At 36.7% G+C, this 17,422-nt stretch overlaps 1 protein-coding gene across 4 annotated transcripts in view; it reads right to left on the reverse strand.

Annotated features, from left to right (window-relative positions):
• AGMO (alkylglycerol monooxygenase) overlaps window positions 1-17,422 on the reverse strand; it is a 193,690-nt gene that overhangs the window by 93,255 nt on the left and 83,013 nt on the right. For all 4 annotated transcript variants that reach the window (XM_074574790.1, XM_074574788.1, XM_074574789.1 and 1 more), the window contains one exon: window positions 13,505-13,600. In XM_074574790.1, coding sequence (XP_074430891.1) covers window positions 13,505-13,600 — 96 coding nt within the window. The remainder of the gene's footprint in view (window positions 1-13,504; window positions 13,601-17,422) is intronic.

The raw sequence follows: 17,422 nt of genomic DNA on the forward strand, positions 1-17,422 counted from the left end.
GACCCAGAAACAAGTACTCCTTCCTCCTTCAGTGCCTTTGACTGCTTGTTCGTTCTACCAATACCCTTCTTTTACCCCGGCACAAATGCAGTAACACAACAAACCTGATTAGGGAACTGATGCAAGTTAAAACTAATTTTTTTTGGTTTTTCTAAATTAGTTTAACTGGATCAGTTCCTGAATCTGATCCAACATATGGTCACAAATACACTGGCGTGAGTCAGAGGCATGAAAAGAAAGTAGACCAGCATAAATTCATAGTGGAGCTATCTAAGGCAATGATTCAGCAGCACAGGCAATCCAGCCTTGATCATTTCAGTGCCAGACCAAAAATGGTCTGGTCAACATAGAAAGTATCGATTGCCATAAACTCAATGTAATGATTCAAGCTTTGTCAGAAAACACTGATTAATTAAGTTTGTACCAGCAGGGTTTATGCTACATTAGGTACTCTCCTGTATTATGGAGGCAGAGGAAAGGCAGCATTAACTTCAAATTCTGTGCTTTGGTTAGGTCAACAGAAGAGTGTGTGGATACCCAACACAGCAACCGTTGCCTAATCCCAAACACAAAACCATCAATCACAAATAGAAGCAATCACTGGATGACCAAAAAGGATTTCTGTTCACACTATATCCTAAAATCGTATCTAGTCACTAGGTCTGATTATGACCACAATTTCTTGCAATTAAAAGGGGGGTGGGGGGTGGAGCAGCTAAATAAAAATGCTTAGGCCATAAGAAACAAAACCCAGAACCTATCACTTTGTCTTTACAGAACTTAATTAGTAAATTTAATACTCATACTGCAGAAATGGGTAATAATAATAGAGATAATATTGGCAAACAGCACATTAAGTAGAGAGTCAGTCATTACTCATGAGAGCAGGCCCATTCATCTAAATAACTAAACAAACAAGGATTTTTATTCAGATTTTATTTAGACCAAAGTCCTAAAATATGCCAGTTCCATTTCTGTTTAATTCACACTTGTGCAAGTGAAAGTAGATCTGCACTCAAAAAGTAGACACAGGACATTCTTCAGATGTATTTTAATTTTTTATGAATCGGAAAAATATCACAATAAAAGGAATAAATACTTTTTGTCCATTTTTGTCTTTAAAACAGCTAAAAGACTTACATAATAGGTTAAGTAGAGCATTTCTGTAATTAAAGAAGTATAGAAATGATCAAATTCTTCAAATGGAGAGAACTATAACTTTTGGAGCTTCTTTCTCAAAACCCTGCACACAATTAACTGGAAAAGCAGAATACAGGGACAAGTTTGTTTTGTTTTGTTTAACTCATAAACCAAGGGCAACGTAAGTAGGACCATTAGTTTTTCTCAGTTCTCCCACAAAATATGTTCAAGCCTGAAACAACCACCTAAATGTGAGAAACTATTCATTATTTATGCTAGCTTCATTTCCCGCCTTTCTTAAGCAGAAAATCCCACTGTTTTAAGCTAAATTATTTCAATCCGAGTCAAACGTCTTGGACTGAACTGCAACCCAGCACCTGGGAGTAGTGATTTATCTGACACACCTAACGTTGATACACTTGGGTTTAATGTATTTTTAGCTCACTATTTCAACAATTTTTGTGCAAGTAAACAAAATATGTGCTATGAGAGCAGTGAATCACTAAGGAATAGCAGTCTTCACTTTTAGCCTACAGATGGATTATAATAAAATGTCTTCAGAATGAATACCTTCAGGTCTTCAATACTGAGCTGATACAATTAATGGTTTAAAATAATTTTTTTTCCTTTTGAAAGTCCATTTAATACATCAGTATGTTAAAGTAGAACTTTGTGTCTTGGGCGCCCCTAAGGACCTCAGGAACTTACGTAAAATTTTAAATAAATACTTGTGACTAATCCTAGAGAAAGTATTTTCTTTGGAAAATGAAACCTCTCTCATCCTTTAAAATAGTCTTTTTTTGGGTGATGACATTACAAATCTGGTGAAATATCTTCTCTGCAGCATCATTAGTGATTGATGGCTGAGCCTGCTTCGATTCATTATTCAGCCAAGGTTACCTCTATTGCAAAGGCATACCCAGCCACACGCTGATGGAAATATCATCTGAGATAACAATTATAACCTCATGACATTCAAGCTCAGAGCTCTGTACCTGACCAAACAAAAATCCAGCATGCTGAAATTAGCAATCCATAAATCAACACTTTGGCTAAAACACATCAAAAATATTTTTTCACCAGATATTCAAAATGGTACACAGTGCTATTGCTAGAAACTTCCTTTGCTATCAGTAAGTTTACTTCTACATATTTGGCACTTTTCTAAAGCAAAAAAAACCCCGTTGCCAGTGGTAAATTTTTGGTGCCAAAAGTTTTAAAGATATTTTATAAATGTGTATTTTTTTAAATATGTCCATATACCATTCCAACAAACAGAAACATTTCATCTCTGGAAAGCTGAATTGTGAAGGCTCCTGCAGCACCACATGGCAAAGAACATAATTATTTTGTTGAATTGTGTTGAATTTTTCTATATTCTGCCATTGTACCAGGGCCAAAACTCCTACAGGCAGGTTTTTCACCAAAGTAAATCATTAAGGCTAGGATAGTAAGACAATTTTTGCCAGGCAAGATTCTGACCCTGTCGTGTCAGGCTGAGAGGAACTTACTGAAACCACAGAGAAAGGAATGAAGTTTGTAGGAAGTGACTCGTAACAAAATTTAACATAGTGCAACAACAGCCCATGTTCAAAAGAATGCCTACCAGGCAACGGAGGGGAGAAAGGCAGCGGCAGGTACGCCGCCTACCCAGCTACCTTTCAACTGTCAGCCTACCCTCATTTCTGTGCCTTCACTGCAGCCAGACACTTTCCTTAGAGAACAGCAATTGCAAAAGGGGTGGTAAATTTTCATGGTAGTAGTAACCATGAAACTGGTTAAGCATAACTGGTTGCACTGCAGTTGCAACCAGTCACCAAACCATATACACGGCTAGGTCTCAGTCATTGAAGGCAGCAAAACATTTTCAGCTTAAAATGGCTTTGTATTCAAAACAACTTTTTAGAAGAAGATCTTTCACCATTTTCACATTTCCGGAAAAAAAAATTAATTAAAAATTTTAAAAAATAACAAAATAAATGTGATAATATCAGAACATTTTGTGGCTTGTAATCAGGATTTTCGTTAAAAAAAAAAAAAAAGAAAAAGCTTTCTGCTATAATGATTTTAGTATGCAATAGAAAGTTTTGTTTTAAACCTTTTTATTGGAAAGTAGTTTCAAAATTAAAAAAAAAAACGTGGAAACGTCATTATTCAATGCTGTACTTCAAACCCCATTTCATACCATTGAAAAGAAAGAGTCTGCTTGTGAATATCGAATATCGTTGTTCTTTATATCATCATCTGGCAGTGATTTTGGGAATACAGAAAAATAGCTACCAATGCCCTAAAAGTTGAAATACCCAAACTGTTGTCCAGCAATGAGCTTATCTGTATTTTGACCAATATGGCTGTGGGCTTTACACTTGTGTTTGTTTCCCTGATACAGATACTCGCTGTTGAAAATCAATTCCTGTCTCCAGTTTTTCCTCTCTCAATTAACACACCATGTGCACCTCAACTCCCATGCCAGTGACCCACAAATGAACTGCAGCGTTCCAGCAAAACTCTTTTCCTGTTTGCTTTGTGTATTTTTTACCATCCCATAGCCACAAAAATAATTTTTCACTTGCCAAAACCCTAACAAATAGTCTCGATAAACTACCTACAAATCAGATACATAGGTATCTTATGCATACCAGTTATAAAGGCTTTGTAATATCTCCACAAAACATGTATTCCTTTTTGCTTTCTTTTTTTTTTTTAAACAAACAACATATTCCCTCCTTTGTACTCGTGTCTTGCTGAATAATAAAGCAGAATTACTGACAATACTTGAAGCAATTCCATGAGCAGTTTAATAAATAAGGCAGGCTAAAAGCTGCGTGCTGAGAAACAGTTTCCATACGTTGTTGAATAAAACGTGCTGGAAGTGAAATCTTCATATATAATGAGAACTAAGTGGGTTTTTTCTATAATAGTAGTTCTTATATAAAGATGTTTCCTTTGTGACAGCAATTCCTAGCCTAAAGGAAAAGAACACTACGCAATATCTCTTGCGGCATGTAAGCACCTCCGTTTGCGGTCTCAGAGTTTGTCAGCACCAAGGGAAATCTTTATTGCCTGGTACCTGCACCACTTCAATGTAGTTCTTGTTTAAATAATGAGAAAAAATCGTGACATGAAATCCAAGGGAAACTTTACATCTTGTGTAACAACTCCTCCTGTCACCACTACAACATGAATCTTTACTTAACTCTGTTTCAACATGAAAGTTAGGAAGGAATGTCGACTGAGCAGAGCAGGCAATGTTGCGGTAAAACCATTCGTATGTAAAAGGGTTTTAGATTTTTTTTCTTTGAGTATAAAAAAAGCTGTTTGTAGCACAGCATTACTTTCAATATCACGGTGTTACTGATCTATAGGACAGGAGAGGGTAAATTCATCCCCGGAGCATCACAAAGGAGCACTCTGAACTTAACTTTAGGGTTTCTGTTAGACTAGTTGGTAGTGAAGCACACATTACTATTGATTTCCTCATGAAAATCAAGATAAGATTTTTATTCCTGGTATATAAATCTGTATTTCAGACAGCCTGGTGGGGAAATTTGAAAATAAGACCTTAATTACATTCCCCAGTAGAGCTGCTGTGTTAATTCAGGACAACACACCCATGTATTTATACAGATGGCCCTGGTGATCAGATTTGCCATGTGAAATCTCTACAGGGAATCTGGGGAAAGGCAGAACTCCTAGGATATGTGCTCGTCTGCCAGTTTCACACTTTGAAATCCTCGGCAAACCCTGATTTATATACCGCCAACTGTTTTCCTATCTGATTAGGTAGTTTTCTACTCCAGTAAGCATGTAAAATGGATGTAGCCAAATTTCCACACTGAGGAGCGAAAAAACAATATTTATAGTTTAGAAATAAAACAAGCGAGAGGAATCAGGCCTGTTGGGATCATAAAGAGTGTGATAGGGGGCAAAGTTCTGATAAATCTGGATTGTAGGAATGGGAGGTGAAAGCCTACTTTTAATGGATAGTCCGGTTTAGGACATATTTATATAATAAACACACAGACTTAAGAAATGTGTTTATAATAAATTATCTTGAAGGCAGGCTGTTGTCACTTTTCATTGTTTTATGCCTCAACCAGGAGGTAAGGTTTGAATCAAACTGGCATCTCACGTGAATAATTCAGTTAACACTTTCAATAAGTGGAGGCAACTTTTTTTTTTTTTTCTTTAAATTAAACCTTGTTGTGGGAAAGATGAGCACATATAGGAAGTTTCAATCAATTTTTCCACTAACCTACACTAACTGGTTGTGTTAATTGCAGCATTACAAATAGCAGAGCATGGACAAAGTCGCTCTTTCAGTCATATATCAAGCTAAGCATTTTAAACAAACTCCAGGAGAAAAATTGCTATACAATTTCAGCATTTTTCATCAGCTTGACAAATACATGCTGGCAATTGAGGGGGGAAAAAAACCCAGAAAGTAATAAATCAGTATGCCAGTCCTGAAATAAACTAAATATAGCTAAGTGTAGCTCTTCACCTTCCTCTTTAAATAGATCAAAATATAGTCAGCATCCTACACCTTGTATTTTTAACAAATAAGGGTCTTTCAAATTTTTTGTTGGCTTTGAAGCCATAACTAATTTAAATAGATTCTCAATGAGTCCAAGCTATGAGAAAACCTCAAGAGTATTACATGTAACATGTTAAGATGGAAAATTAGATTATTTTTTTTTTGACAGAGAGCAGTATCTCTAACTTAACTCCACATTAATGTGGTATCCTTTTCTTATTGTATTGACATTATTTGGTAAATGAGTTGCTTAGATTGTTTTGCAGGGTGCAGAATTTACTGAAACATGTTGCATCTCTAAGGAGCTCATTTCACTTATATCTTGATAATTCTCCAGAGGCATAATAGGCAAAAGTGGCCTAAATAAAACTCTTGAAATCCTGTTTTTAGTTTTAGGGCGTCTGCAGGCAGATTAGCAATAGTCAGGCCCACTGCTGCCGAAGTAAACATTTCACAGCTGTCTTGCAGGAACATTCTTTGGTGCAAGGACCAGAAACCAATGCTCAAACTCAAGGATTTAATTATTAGGATGAAAAGTCAAGTTCCTATTTATGTCCTTATCCCAAAATCTTTCCATTTCTGGCCTCGTCAGTGACCCAACTTCAACAGGGAATGTGAACGGTTCCTCTGCCTGGATTGCTGCCCATCAAACACAAATCTCCAACATAAGCTGATTATTGTGGAGCAGCCGCTTTTTGAATGAGAAAGATCATAGCTCCTGTGTTGCATGTCGAACTCAGAGCTACTGGGTGAAGAGCACTGCTCGGTTCTTTTAAATGACTTACATATTTTTTAAGTTTCTCTCTATTCTGCAGTTCAGTTAAAAGAGAAGCTAGGTAAGAATAAAAAACTCACCACATCATGGCACTTCGGGGTAGACTCAGATACTTAAAAGTGACAAGGAGCACTTACGTTTAAAATAGGAGGCTTGTCCTGGGGCTTCTAAGGTATAAAGTCAGCATCCCTAATCATCATTGAGGTCCTAGCTGCCAAGGAAGACACTCCAAACCTCATCCCACAACGTTTTTCCCAATTAAATTGTGTTCAAGCGCAGCCTTCGCTTCGCAGAAGAGGAACAGTGTGCTCTCTTATGAATGTTTTATTTTCTCGCTCTTTTTTTATTCTTCTTACTTAAAACAAAAATCAGAGTTATATGCTCTATATATCAATAAAGCCAACACTTTTCTCCCCTTGTGGGGGGAGCAGAACACGTGTTGCAGTTATTGGTAGTACTTCTGCTTAGTGATAGTGTCGTTAACTTTGCTATTCTTCGCACTCTGGCAAGTGCAATGATGACAAGACTTTCACCTCATGGGTTGGTCAGAAAATCTAATAAGCCATTTTGGCAGACAGGCTGAATTGAAGCAGTAAGAGCTTTCTGCTTCTTGAAATCATATTTGAGTTTTATTGTCTATATTGTACACGTACACCCTGTCTGGACCTACAAAGGCACTGTCTGCATTAAAGAATGTATTTTTATCTCCCTGGTATTTATTGATTAATTTGTTCTCCTCCTCTCCACAGCAAATGCTTGAGTTGATAGTTTGTGGCAGGCGAACAACAAGTTTCTGAGTGATAGACACATCAGCTATCAAGAACGGGACCAGAACTTTCTTTTGTAAACTAAAATTTTGTTCTTTATGCAAATCATCAATTAGTTTATTCCCCACTGGTTTTAGAATAATTTCTTGGATCTTTTTACCAGTGAGAAAATCTGGCTTCTAAAAGCTGGTAGGCTGTCAGATGACGTGACCTGTTTCTAGGAATTCCTCTTAAGTCATCTGCATCACTGAGAGTTGTCAGACACAGTCTTGAACATCAGACCAGGAGAATGTCTGCAATCACCTCTAATTAAATTCATCTTTTTGATGACTTCTAGCAAAAGCCTCATGAATGGTAAGGTTTTAGATTGATCCCTCGTAACCTGACTAGGACAGATGCGTGTGTTTCTAATTTGAAAGGGCACATCAGACAGACCCATGACTATTTTTGGCTATAGTGGCTGAATTAAAGAAAATTAGCTTGTTTTTCTTCATTAAATGACCCAATGTATTATAATACAGAAAATGAAAGATTTTGTTCGCATATGCTACTTGAATTCAAAGTGAGTTTCCACCATCATATTCAAGAGAGACTGCAGTTTCACAATTATACTCAATACAATGGATTATTACTGGTTTTACCTTTTGCTGGCAATGATTATTAAAAAAACCAAACACAACAACACAAAAATGAATAAAAAAACCCAATAAAAAGCAAAAAAAAACCCCAAACCACATTTCTCATCTTGACCAGGAAATCAGATCAGTCTGTCATACTCTGTTTCCACTGTGATCCATTCAATACCACTTGTATACCAATTTGACTCATTGCTCACTGACCTTATAGGAACTATTCACAGTACATTAAATTAAGCATAAATACTTGTCTTTGTAAACAAGCCTCAAGATTTTTTTACTTACCAGCAGAGCAACTCCATTTTTCATTTGCAAACTATTGAAGATTTTAGCTCATTACCAAAAATGTTTCTCCAACTCCGCAAAATAACCACAAAACCAAAACTACCTTCTTCCCACTGCACTCAAAAGGATTATAGCCAACCAAGTTTTGTCAAAATGCTTTAAAAATTCAAAATCTCATTTCTTGATCAAATTTACCTTTCAGTTTTAAGAAATGGATTACCAAATTGCTTCTAAATTACTAAACTACTGAAAGAACTTTAAATAAACCTCGTCACACTTGTTTACTCCTGCATTCCTTTCTTGTTTATTTAAATGAGACTACAGCACACAATGTGGAAATGGTAGGTCCAAGAAAATGGAAAAATTAAATTCAAAGAAATAGAGGACCAATCTCAATTGTTATGGCCTGGGAATTAATAACTGAATATTTTATCTATTGTCTCATCCTGTCACTTATTTATCACATTGTCCTAAAGATCTTATGATTCTTTTAACCCCAATAGACTTTTGACTCAAATAGTTTCTGCTTAAAAACATGCATACGTCCTCTATAGTTTCAAGAATAGCTTTTGCTATTGATACGGTAATCACAGGTGTACTGCTACTTAAAAGAAATACATACATTTTTAGGTATTTTACTTAATTTTACTTAGTTCTTTAATCTGCTTGTTTAACTTCCTACTGACCCTATGCTCTTATTTGGAAAAAAAAAACAAAACATAGAAGATTTTTTTCTGAATTTGGCCATCTTCCTAGGTAAGAGCTGATTGATGTAAGGGCTTCAGGATTAGGCCACGACAGCTCACCTGTACTCAGGGAGCCCCGATGGGCTGTGCGTGGCTTCCTGCCAGGAAGAGAATTCCTTTTCATAAGAGCATGAAGCTTCCACAATCTCTCTCTCTTTTAAAGCTTTTTCATTAAAGAAAACTGAGCAGAAGTCAAAGCTAAAGAGAGTCACAGACAACTACTTAGATCAGCACACACTGCATCTAAGTACAAAATATTTTTTGACAAATCCAATATACTTTCACAGCAAGATTCAGTTTTACTGAGTTGGTGTTTTCTGACAAAACCAAACTTACTTTGAGCTATATCTGTATCCATTCCATTTCTCTTTTTCCAGCCTGCATGAGGTGTTGCCAAAATTTTTCCCATTCCTCGCCTGTTCTCATCCATGTTAACTCCTGGTTAATAGTAGTGGCTCACCTTTTTCTGCTCCCACAGTTTGATGAATTAGGAAGACTTAAATAAGGGAAAAAGAGATGCCTTAAGAAACCTGACTTCCGTAAGTATGGTAAAGGGCAGATTACAGTCTTTCCTTAAATTAGAAAATTAAACAGAAACTAATGCATGTCAAAGATCAAACAGGCAAAGAATAATCTGCTGCTGCAATTACTACCAACAGGGATTGATTCAGTTGATACTTTCCAAATACAATTTGACATCTCATAAAAATTACAGCTAAACCAACAGAAACTAATTTCTGTTTTTTCACAGGTGTCTATCAGGTTATAAACACACCTAACTTATTGGTTGTAATAAATGCATAACGGAAGGATATAGTTTAATATGAGCCATAGACCTTCCGAATCACCTGTGAAAATAAACTGAAATGGAGTATTTCTGTCTGTCAGTAACAGTCCTGAAACATTTTGTGGCTTTTGAAAAATTAGGTTTTTAGTGCTCTTTGACCAAAGCGTGTGTGTTTTTTTTTTTACTCCCCTTATGATCTAGATGAGAATGGTCTAGTCATAGAAACATTTCTCGCAGGCCATTTAAGAGCAGATCTGCTGACTGAGTTATTCTATTGACCTAAATAGTATTAGATAGGACCAAAAATTGTTTTCTCTTGATTTATTGAGCTCCTATTTTTATGCACCATTACAGAAAAGTGTTTTCTTCAGTTGTTTTTGGTTGGATTTTTTTTTTCATTTTTCATTTTCATAGTCTACTTACTATTATGAGTTTATTTCTATACCTTGGTGCTACTCAGAGATTTTTAAAAGATCTCTGGAAATTTTTTTATATCATTTCAGATTGCCATATACACAGTGCAATAATGCACAGAAGCACTGGAAAAAAAAGTGGACTCAAGATGGCAAAAACTCTTGTAATGGGAGTTAAATGCAAATGCATAACTGAAGTGACAAAGTTGTGCTTTCACTCTAGCACACCCAACCTTTCTTTTTTAATTACATAAATGCCCTTCCTGTATCAATAGCCCATTCTGATTTTAGTAATAATAAAAGATCTCTAGCACCAAAAGAATGGTACAATACAACCTTTATATAAGATTTATGGTGTTTAAAATGCTGTACTATTTTGTATAAAAGGCCAAGTATGCAGGAAACAAAGAAGTCTAACTGAAGTAGAACGAGTGGGTACTTTTGATCTTTATGATTTGGTATACTGTCTTCACAGGAATGTACGAGCCACTTGAGTTAAAATAAAATAGACCGTGTCTGATCTGCTGATAGGAAAGTTGAACAAAAACTGACATACCAAATATTGAAGAAGGTCAAAGTTATAACACAGGAAACTTCTCTTAGCATTGTTTGAAACAACACTGGACACATTCAAAATTAAAGCTTAGGAAAATATCAGAGATCATACTTTGGCTATAAACTTTTACTCTAGCCTGAAAAAGGGCACAGAAAGTTTCAGCACAGCATGATCATTCTCTCGTAATTACTGAATTTAATTTAAATTACTCCCAAAACAAAACTTCTTCCCTCAGAAACTTTCATGTACTTTTGTCCTTTTCTATTACTTAAATATCATGTATTTTTTCTTTTATAAAACAGTAAATTGCACATATCCTTCATTAAGCTTTTCAGTGCTATGAAAAAAAAATACCTACCAAAGAAAAGAGATTTTTTTCCCCTGTATCTTACTAGATTTTCTTTTTCTGAAGGAGAAAGATGTGTCATGAAAAGTTGTGAAGTTACTTCCAAACTTACTCGACTAGTCAATCAATATGGGGCCAAATCTTGTCTAAGGAAACATCGATACTGATTAAAAGCAATAGAAATCTGAGGACAAACTTAACATTTCTCATCAAATGCTCCTGCATTTTAGAAGGAAACTATTACATCTTTCACTAGCAGAATAGAAATAATGACGCTTATCTCCACTATAACCTTAATGACACGTACTGCCACCCTGTAACAGCACCCACCACGGGCTCCCAGAGGACACCAAAGCTGCTGGGGGATGATGAATCTCAGCTCTCAGAGCAACGGCTAGCAGCAGTCACTGAGACAGGTTGCTGTTTTCTACATAACCGCAGGCCTGCAGCCCTAAACAAACTTCATATGTTGGGAAACTGCTGGAAACAGACATACAGAAAGGATTTTCATTTTACTATAATTTGTGTGCGATAATTAGAACCGTTAAAATTCAGGAAAAGGACTGTTAGGAAAAAAAATTAGAGACGCCACAGCTTTAAACAGTTAAATTGTAACAGTTGCAAAAAAACCCAGTGTAATGGCGAAGCATCATATTAATTTCACCAAAAATATTTGCTAATATAAACCTGCTTGATTGCAATAGCTGCTACTTTTTCTTTCCTTTACGTCTCATTTCTGTTATACCCTTGCCCTTGAGAGTAGGAAATCTGCTAATACATGGTGTAAACCTATTTCTATTTTGACATCACTTTTGACCTTAAAGCATGACTTCCAATGTATTTCAACTGATTTCAGCTGCGCTACAAAATCAGCAATATCAACATTAAGAATAACTTCCCTTGTAAACAGAGATCTATGATTGGATCAACTGGATCAGTACAAAACACCTATTGTTTTTCTACGGGCACAATACTGTAATAGTAAGGAGTGCTTATCTTTTCATTGAGACTGAAATTCATTCTTGTTTAGACTAGTGTCTAAACTTGGCACATTGCACATATGCTATGGAAATTCCTTTTAAGCCCTATGAAGGATTTAGCACTTTAGAGGGATGTAGGTGATTCATAAGCCTCTGAAATTCACCTTAGAAACTTTAGACGCACACTGTGGCACCAGTGCTGAGACTCGCAGCAGAACGTTAGAAGCCTCTCAGCCAAGGACCAAAAGGTTTCAGACAGCAGAGAAAATGTAGATGAGGCGTATTATATTATTCTTAGTGGCAAAACACAGTATAACCAGTTTGGGGAACCTAAGGCATGGTCAAAGATACTTTGCTACCATGCGATTCAGAGTATTCATTTGATGTAATTCCAAGGTGTTCAAATTTGTTCAAAACATTTGATAAGCTTAATTGTGTATTGCTTGAGTTTATGCTGGTTTTGGTGATGTGTGTGTGACATTTTATTGTAAGCCTTTCCTATTCACATAGTGTTGCAGAGCATCAGGTGTATATTAATGATTTTAGAAATACGCCCAACAGAAGTGAAATTTCAACAACAGAAGTTTGCTATTGGGTCACTGTAAGTAGCTTTATTCCTTTTTTCAATTGTTTGGTGTTTTTGTGGGGTTTTTTAAGGAAACACACAGAAAAGAGAAAATAAAAACCATAATTTATGTAACACAATCACCTAAAATAGCAGATGATAAAAATAAAATTGCCTTCCAAAATAATTGTGCTATAGATCGCATAATGAAACTACAGAGGGAAAAAGGAGTCTGTATAGTCAGAATAATCAAAGGGGTAAGTGTTGTAGAGATAATTAGCCCACAGCCCACTAGAGGCTACTGAGAAATATGCTACTGACATGTAACATGGAATACCTTTAAACACCTCTAACTGTAGCGCGAGGGAGAAGGCAGAAGGCCATTCAACTACCTGAGAAGTGTGGGAAACTACTTACTCATTCCAGTGGGTTATTAACTCTATATGTATGTAAACTAGATATGGTCTATGCACTCACAAAACACAAATAAATAGGTGCAGTCATAAACAAATAGCCATCAGATAATCAAAGAATTACAGAATCTCATCTGAGAATTACGTGCACTAAGAAGGAAACAATATCTGACTTCAGTTGCAACTCTAAATGATCTTCAAGAAGCACTGGCTTTGGGATATTTTCCCCAAAAATATTTATCTTAGAAATGAAAGCAGTTCCAGTATCTGCCAGAAATGTTTAATAAGCTGCAAGATAGGAAAATACAGTATTAAAACAGCAAAAAGTTTTGATTCCTTACAGTTACTTTTTTTTTTTAATCTAATTGGGACCAACTGGCCTCATTGCTTCTTATAAACTTAGCAATATATATTCAGAAAAAGGAATAAAAATGAACAGATGTTTCTCCTTAAAGAAGTCAGACAAAGATTTTTCTTACACAATAAATCAGCTGCTAGTGGATTTCCAGGACACTGCTCCAGGCTAACTGTTTAGGTATGGCTTAAAAACCTGGATTACCTCTGTATGTATCCAAAACTGGTAAAGTAGATTAAACTGTAGATGAACAGCAAACACTGAAGGGGGAATGAAGAGAGCCATGGGCAAGTTGAAAATCTGAAAAATGAGAAAGAAAATATACATTAGATATACAATTCTAAACTTGTGACGATATAACGAAGTACCATCTCAGGAGCTCAAAGAACTGCACAGGATAACTGCTTCTTCTAATACCTCCATAATGTAGACATTACATAGAATAGATACTGATTATTATGTTACTACTAGATATGCTACAGCAAATGAGACATAAACTGATGGAAAAGTGATTTCCCAAAAGTCACACTGAGCAAGTAGAAAGATCAAGAAAAGAACTCAGAAATCCTGAGATTAGAAGTTTATTCTGTGTACTATACGGAGCAGGCAGCAACATATCCTTGACACGAAGGGTTCACTTATAGGGGAGAATTATCACAGAGTAAGCAAGGTGTGAATTTATAACACTATAGCTTTTCCATCTGAACTCCCTACGTGAGCACCATAAGGGCAAGGCAGCTTACTTGGCTTTCAAAGTTAATTATAAATTCTCACCCTAACCTCCTCGCGTCATCTCCCTTGAAGCTCTGATACATTGCTGAGTTATAAAGATGTGCTAGCATGAGAACAGTTTTGGAAAAATATTTACTTGGGAAAGATACTGGTATCTTACATACAAAGTAAAGTCCCAGGAATTTCTTAATTGGCTTAATTGGCTTAATTGCTTAATTAGCTTAATTGGCTGAACAGAATAAGACTTCCAAGACTTTCACATATTAAAAGTAAGTCTGCTTTCTTCAGAAAAAGGCTTATCTTTTTTTCACTTCTTCTACCTGACATTGTGTTATACCAGCTGCATTCAGAAGTTAATCCTTCCCTAATATACAGAGATTTTTTTCTAAACCAAACAATAGCAGAGGTATCTTCAAACCTCTAAATGTCATTAGCACTCGGGGAAAATCTGTGTAGCAAATAAAAGTTCCCTGTGAAACACAGAGCAAAATTAGCAAACTCCTTTTTCAAATTCCTTTTGTCCTCCTCACAAAAATCAAATCTTTGAACATCAGAGGAAGCGATCCGGTAGCCATAATAGGCCTCCTGAGCCAGAAATTCCTTTACAGTAGGTCTGTACGTAACATTTAATGCTGATATTCCTCTCTCAGTTTTTGTCGAAAGGCCTGCCCAATAGGTAAGATGTCACACCGGGGCTGTGACACCTCCATCCCCATGCTGTGACTGATGCTCTCAAGAAAGTCATCACAGCCATACCTCACTGTCATGAGCCAACAGAGGACTAAGGCCCTGCAATCCCAGCTCAGTCTGCTGGTTTCAACACCAGGCAACGACTGAAGCACTAGAAAGAAACCCTTGAGTCACTGCAGCTTCAGCATCACATGGTAGGGCTGGGACAGCTGTGATTTCAAAACTGCATTCAAAGGCTTCATACATCACAGCTGCTCCACAAACTACACCTGGGGCATTTCTGGTTGAATGTCTTGGAAGATCATTTCCAAGAAGTAAAGGAATTCAAAGGTGGTACAAAGATTATGCTGAGTTTCCTGAACTTGGGGGAAATAATGTAAATGGCTATTTTGTTTTAATCAGTGTGATCCTCAAAGGCTGAAGCGTTTGCATAACATTGATAAAAAAAAAATAAAGAAAAACATATATGGAAGGTGAAATTTGCACATTCAATCACAAAGAGTCATTCAGTCTACTCACAAAAAGTCACAGCAGCTCTTACCGAAGGTGGGAGCTAGTAAATGCCATTGTGGGGAGTGGCATTTAGGCATGAAATTCTGGAGTAGAGGTGGGCATGAGCCTTCTTTAGGAATTAAAAATGCAGAACAAACTGCCTTGTGCAGAAGACTACTTAACAGAAGAGTGCCTTTGAAACACCTACAGTTCTTCAGGCTCTGGAACAGAAATGTAGTGTAAGCTTCCCAAACTTTAGAAGAAATGCCCTAAAGACTGGCATGGAGACAATCTCTTTTCTGAGTTCCTTTTTCCTCCTTCCTCTAACCTGGACCCCCTTAGTATTTAATTATTAAAAGTTGGTGAGCTACAAAAGAAGAAAAAAAAAAAAAAAAGACACTGAGACATATTTGTCCCACAACAGCCAGAAGGCTGGCATGGTTTTTCTCAAAGGTTATCTTACAAAGAAGCCAACGAAGGAGTAAAACACACAGCCACATTTAAGTAAAGCTACTGCAGTTTTCTCTTATTATTGATTATACCTGTCTAATGGTATGATAAGAGCAGGAAATTTTTTAAAAGAAATGGAGAGGAAGTTCATTTAAAAAAAAAACAACAAAAAACCCAACACCCAGATGGTTTTCAAATTATTCATGAAAGTGGTTGCAGGATTGAAATCAGGGTTAAAAATGATATGCTTTTTCCCTAAAAGTATCAGAGGCAATTTGGTGGTATTTACAGATGACTCAGAGGGGAAGGAAAGATCATCTTCATATTTATTTTTTAACCTATTTCTCACAATGAGTACTAGGATTTCCCTGCTAAGTGGTGAGATGAGGGAAATTTTATATAAATGTACAGGTAAATTTGAGATTGACAAAGGAGAATGCTTTCCTAACTGCTTCATGTTTCCTTGCAATGTAAGCTTTATTTTGCACAGAAAGGATTTCAAAGATCATTTACAAAAGTCAAACCCATAGGGAGGAATGAAAACCTCTCCCATACAAAAGATTTGGTTTCTCCTATTTGTGGTTCCACTGGAAAAATAAGATCAATGTCAGAAAAAAAAATAAAAATCATTGAATGGTTTTTCACTGGAAATGCCAATTCACCAAATCAAAACATTTCATGGGAATGTACCAGCTTTCATTAATCTGTAGAGGAAAAGCTTTCTTGGCTCCAAGATGGAATTTCTGGTCAAAACTGCAGAAAAACGTTTATCACACTCACAGATCTTTTCCCACTTGTGGATTCAGCAGCAGAGATTGAGAGTGAGCCACAATAACTGATAACCTGATGGGAAAAGCGCTCAGCAAGGGGGTGGAGAGGGGTCCCTACCTGGGGCTGCCGCACTGCAGCTGTGTGCCTTCACGCTTAAGGCATTGCCCCTCTTGATGGGCGCGCAGCCACGGCATGGTGGGCATGCTCTACCATTCTCCCTCTCATGCGTCAGTAAAAGCTTTAAACGCTTCTACTACAAAAAAGTAAAAAAATTGAAGCTCCTGAGGTGTAGCACTTTCCTCTGCCGAGCCCCTCTGTCTCCACGCTGGGGCTCTGGGGCCACCTGCCGATGTGGCCATGGAGGGGCAGTGGGGCACAGAGGAGCCACAGGGCAGCGGCTGACAGCCAGTTCATGTGGGCTACACTTCTGTGGGGATTCTGCAGGAGTTAAAGCTAAGGATAAAAAACAAACAAACAAACAAACAAAAAACAACAAAACAAACCAAAAACCAACCAAAAAACAAACCCATCCCTTACAGATCCCAGACCTGGCAGACTCCTCGTTAGATAAGAAGTGAACTTTGTGACTCTGTGCTAAGAACAGTGTTACCGATTCCCTTTCCAGATTTATATATAGCTGTTTCCACTGCTTTTAAACCAACAAGGCATAATTCAACCCTTTATCTAAATGTATAGTCTAAAGCTATCAAATTATTATGGGTCTAATGGTTGCAATTAAATCTCACCCTGGAGGAAAGTTGAGAACTGGTACTCAAAGAATTAAATCACAGTTTTTCAAGTTATATGTGCAGCTCTCTCCTTTCACAATTACACTTCAAGTGTTTCATCAGAAGAAAAAATTTATATAGTATTAGCTTGCTGATTTCTTCTTAAAAATGAATATACATTTTTTTCCACATCTTTTTCACCAAAAATGAGCTTCAAAACCATCTCTCAGTCTTAACAGTAGGTCTGCTGCTCTATGGC

The sequence above is a fragment of the Larus michahellis genome, chromosome 2 (assembly GCF_964199755.1).
Source record: "Larus michahellis chromosome 2, bLarMic1.1, whole genome shotgun sequence".
In the NCBI taxonomy this organism is placed as follows: Eukaryota; Metazoa; Chordata; class Aves; order Charadriiformes; family Laridae; genus Larus; species Larus michahellis.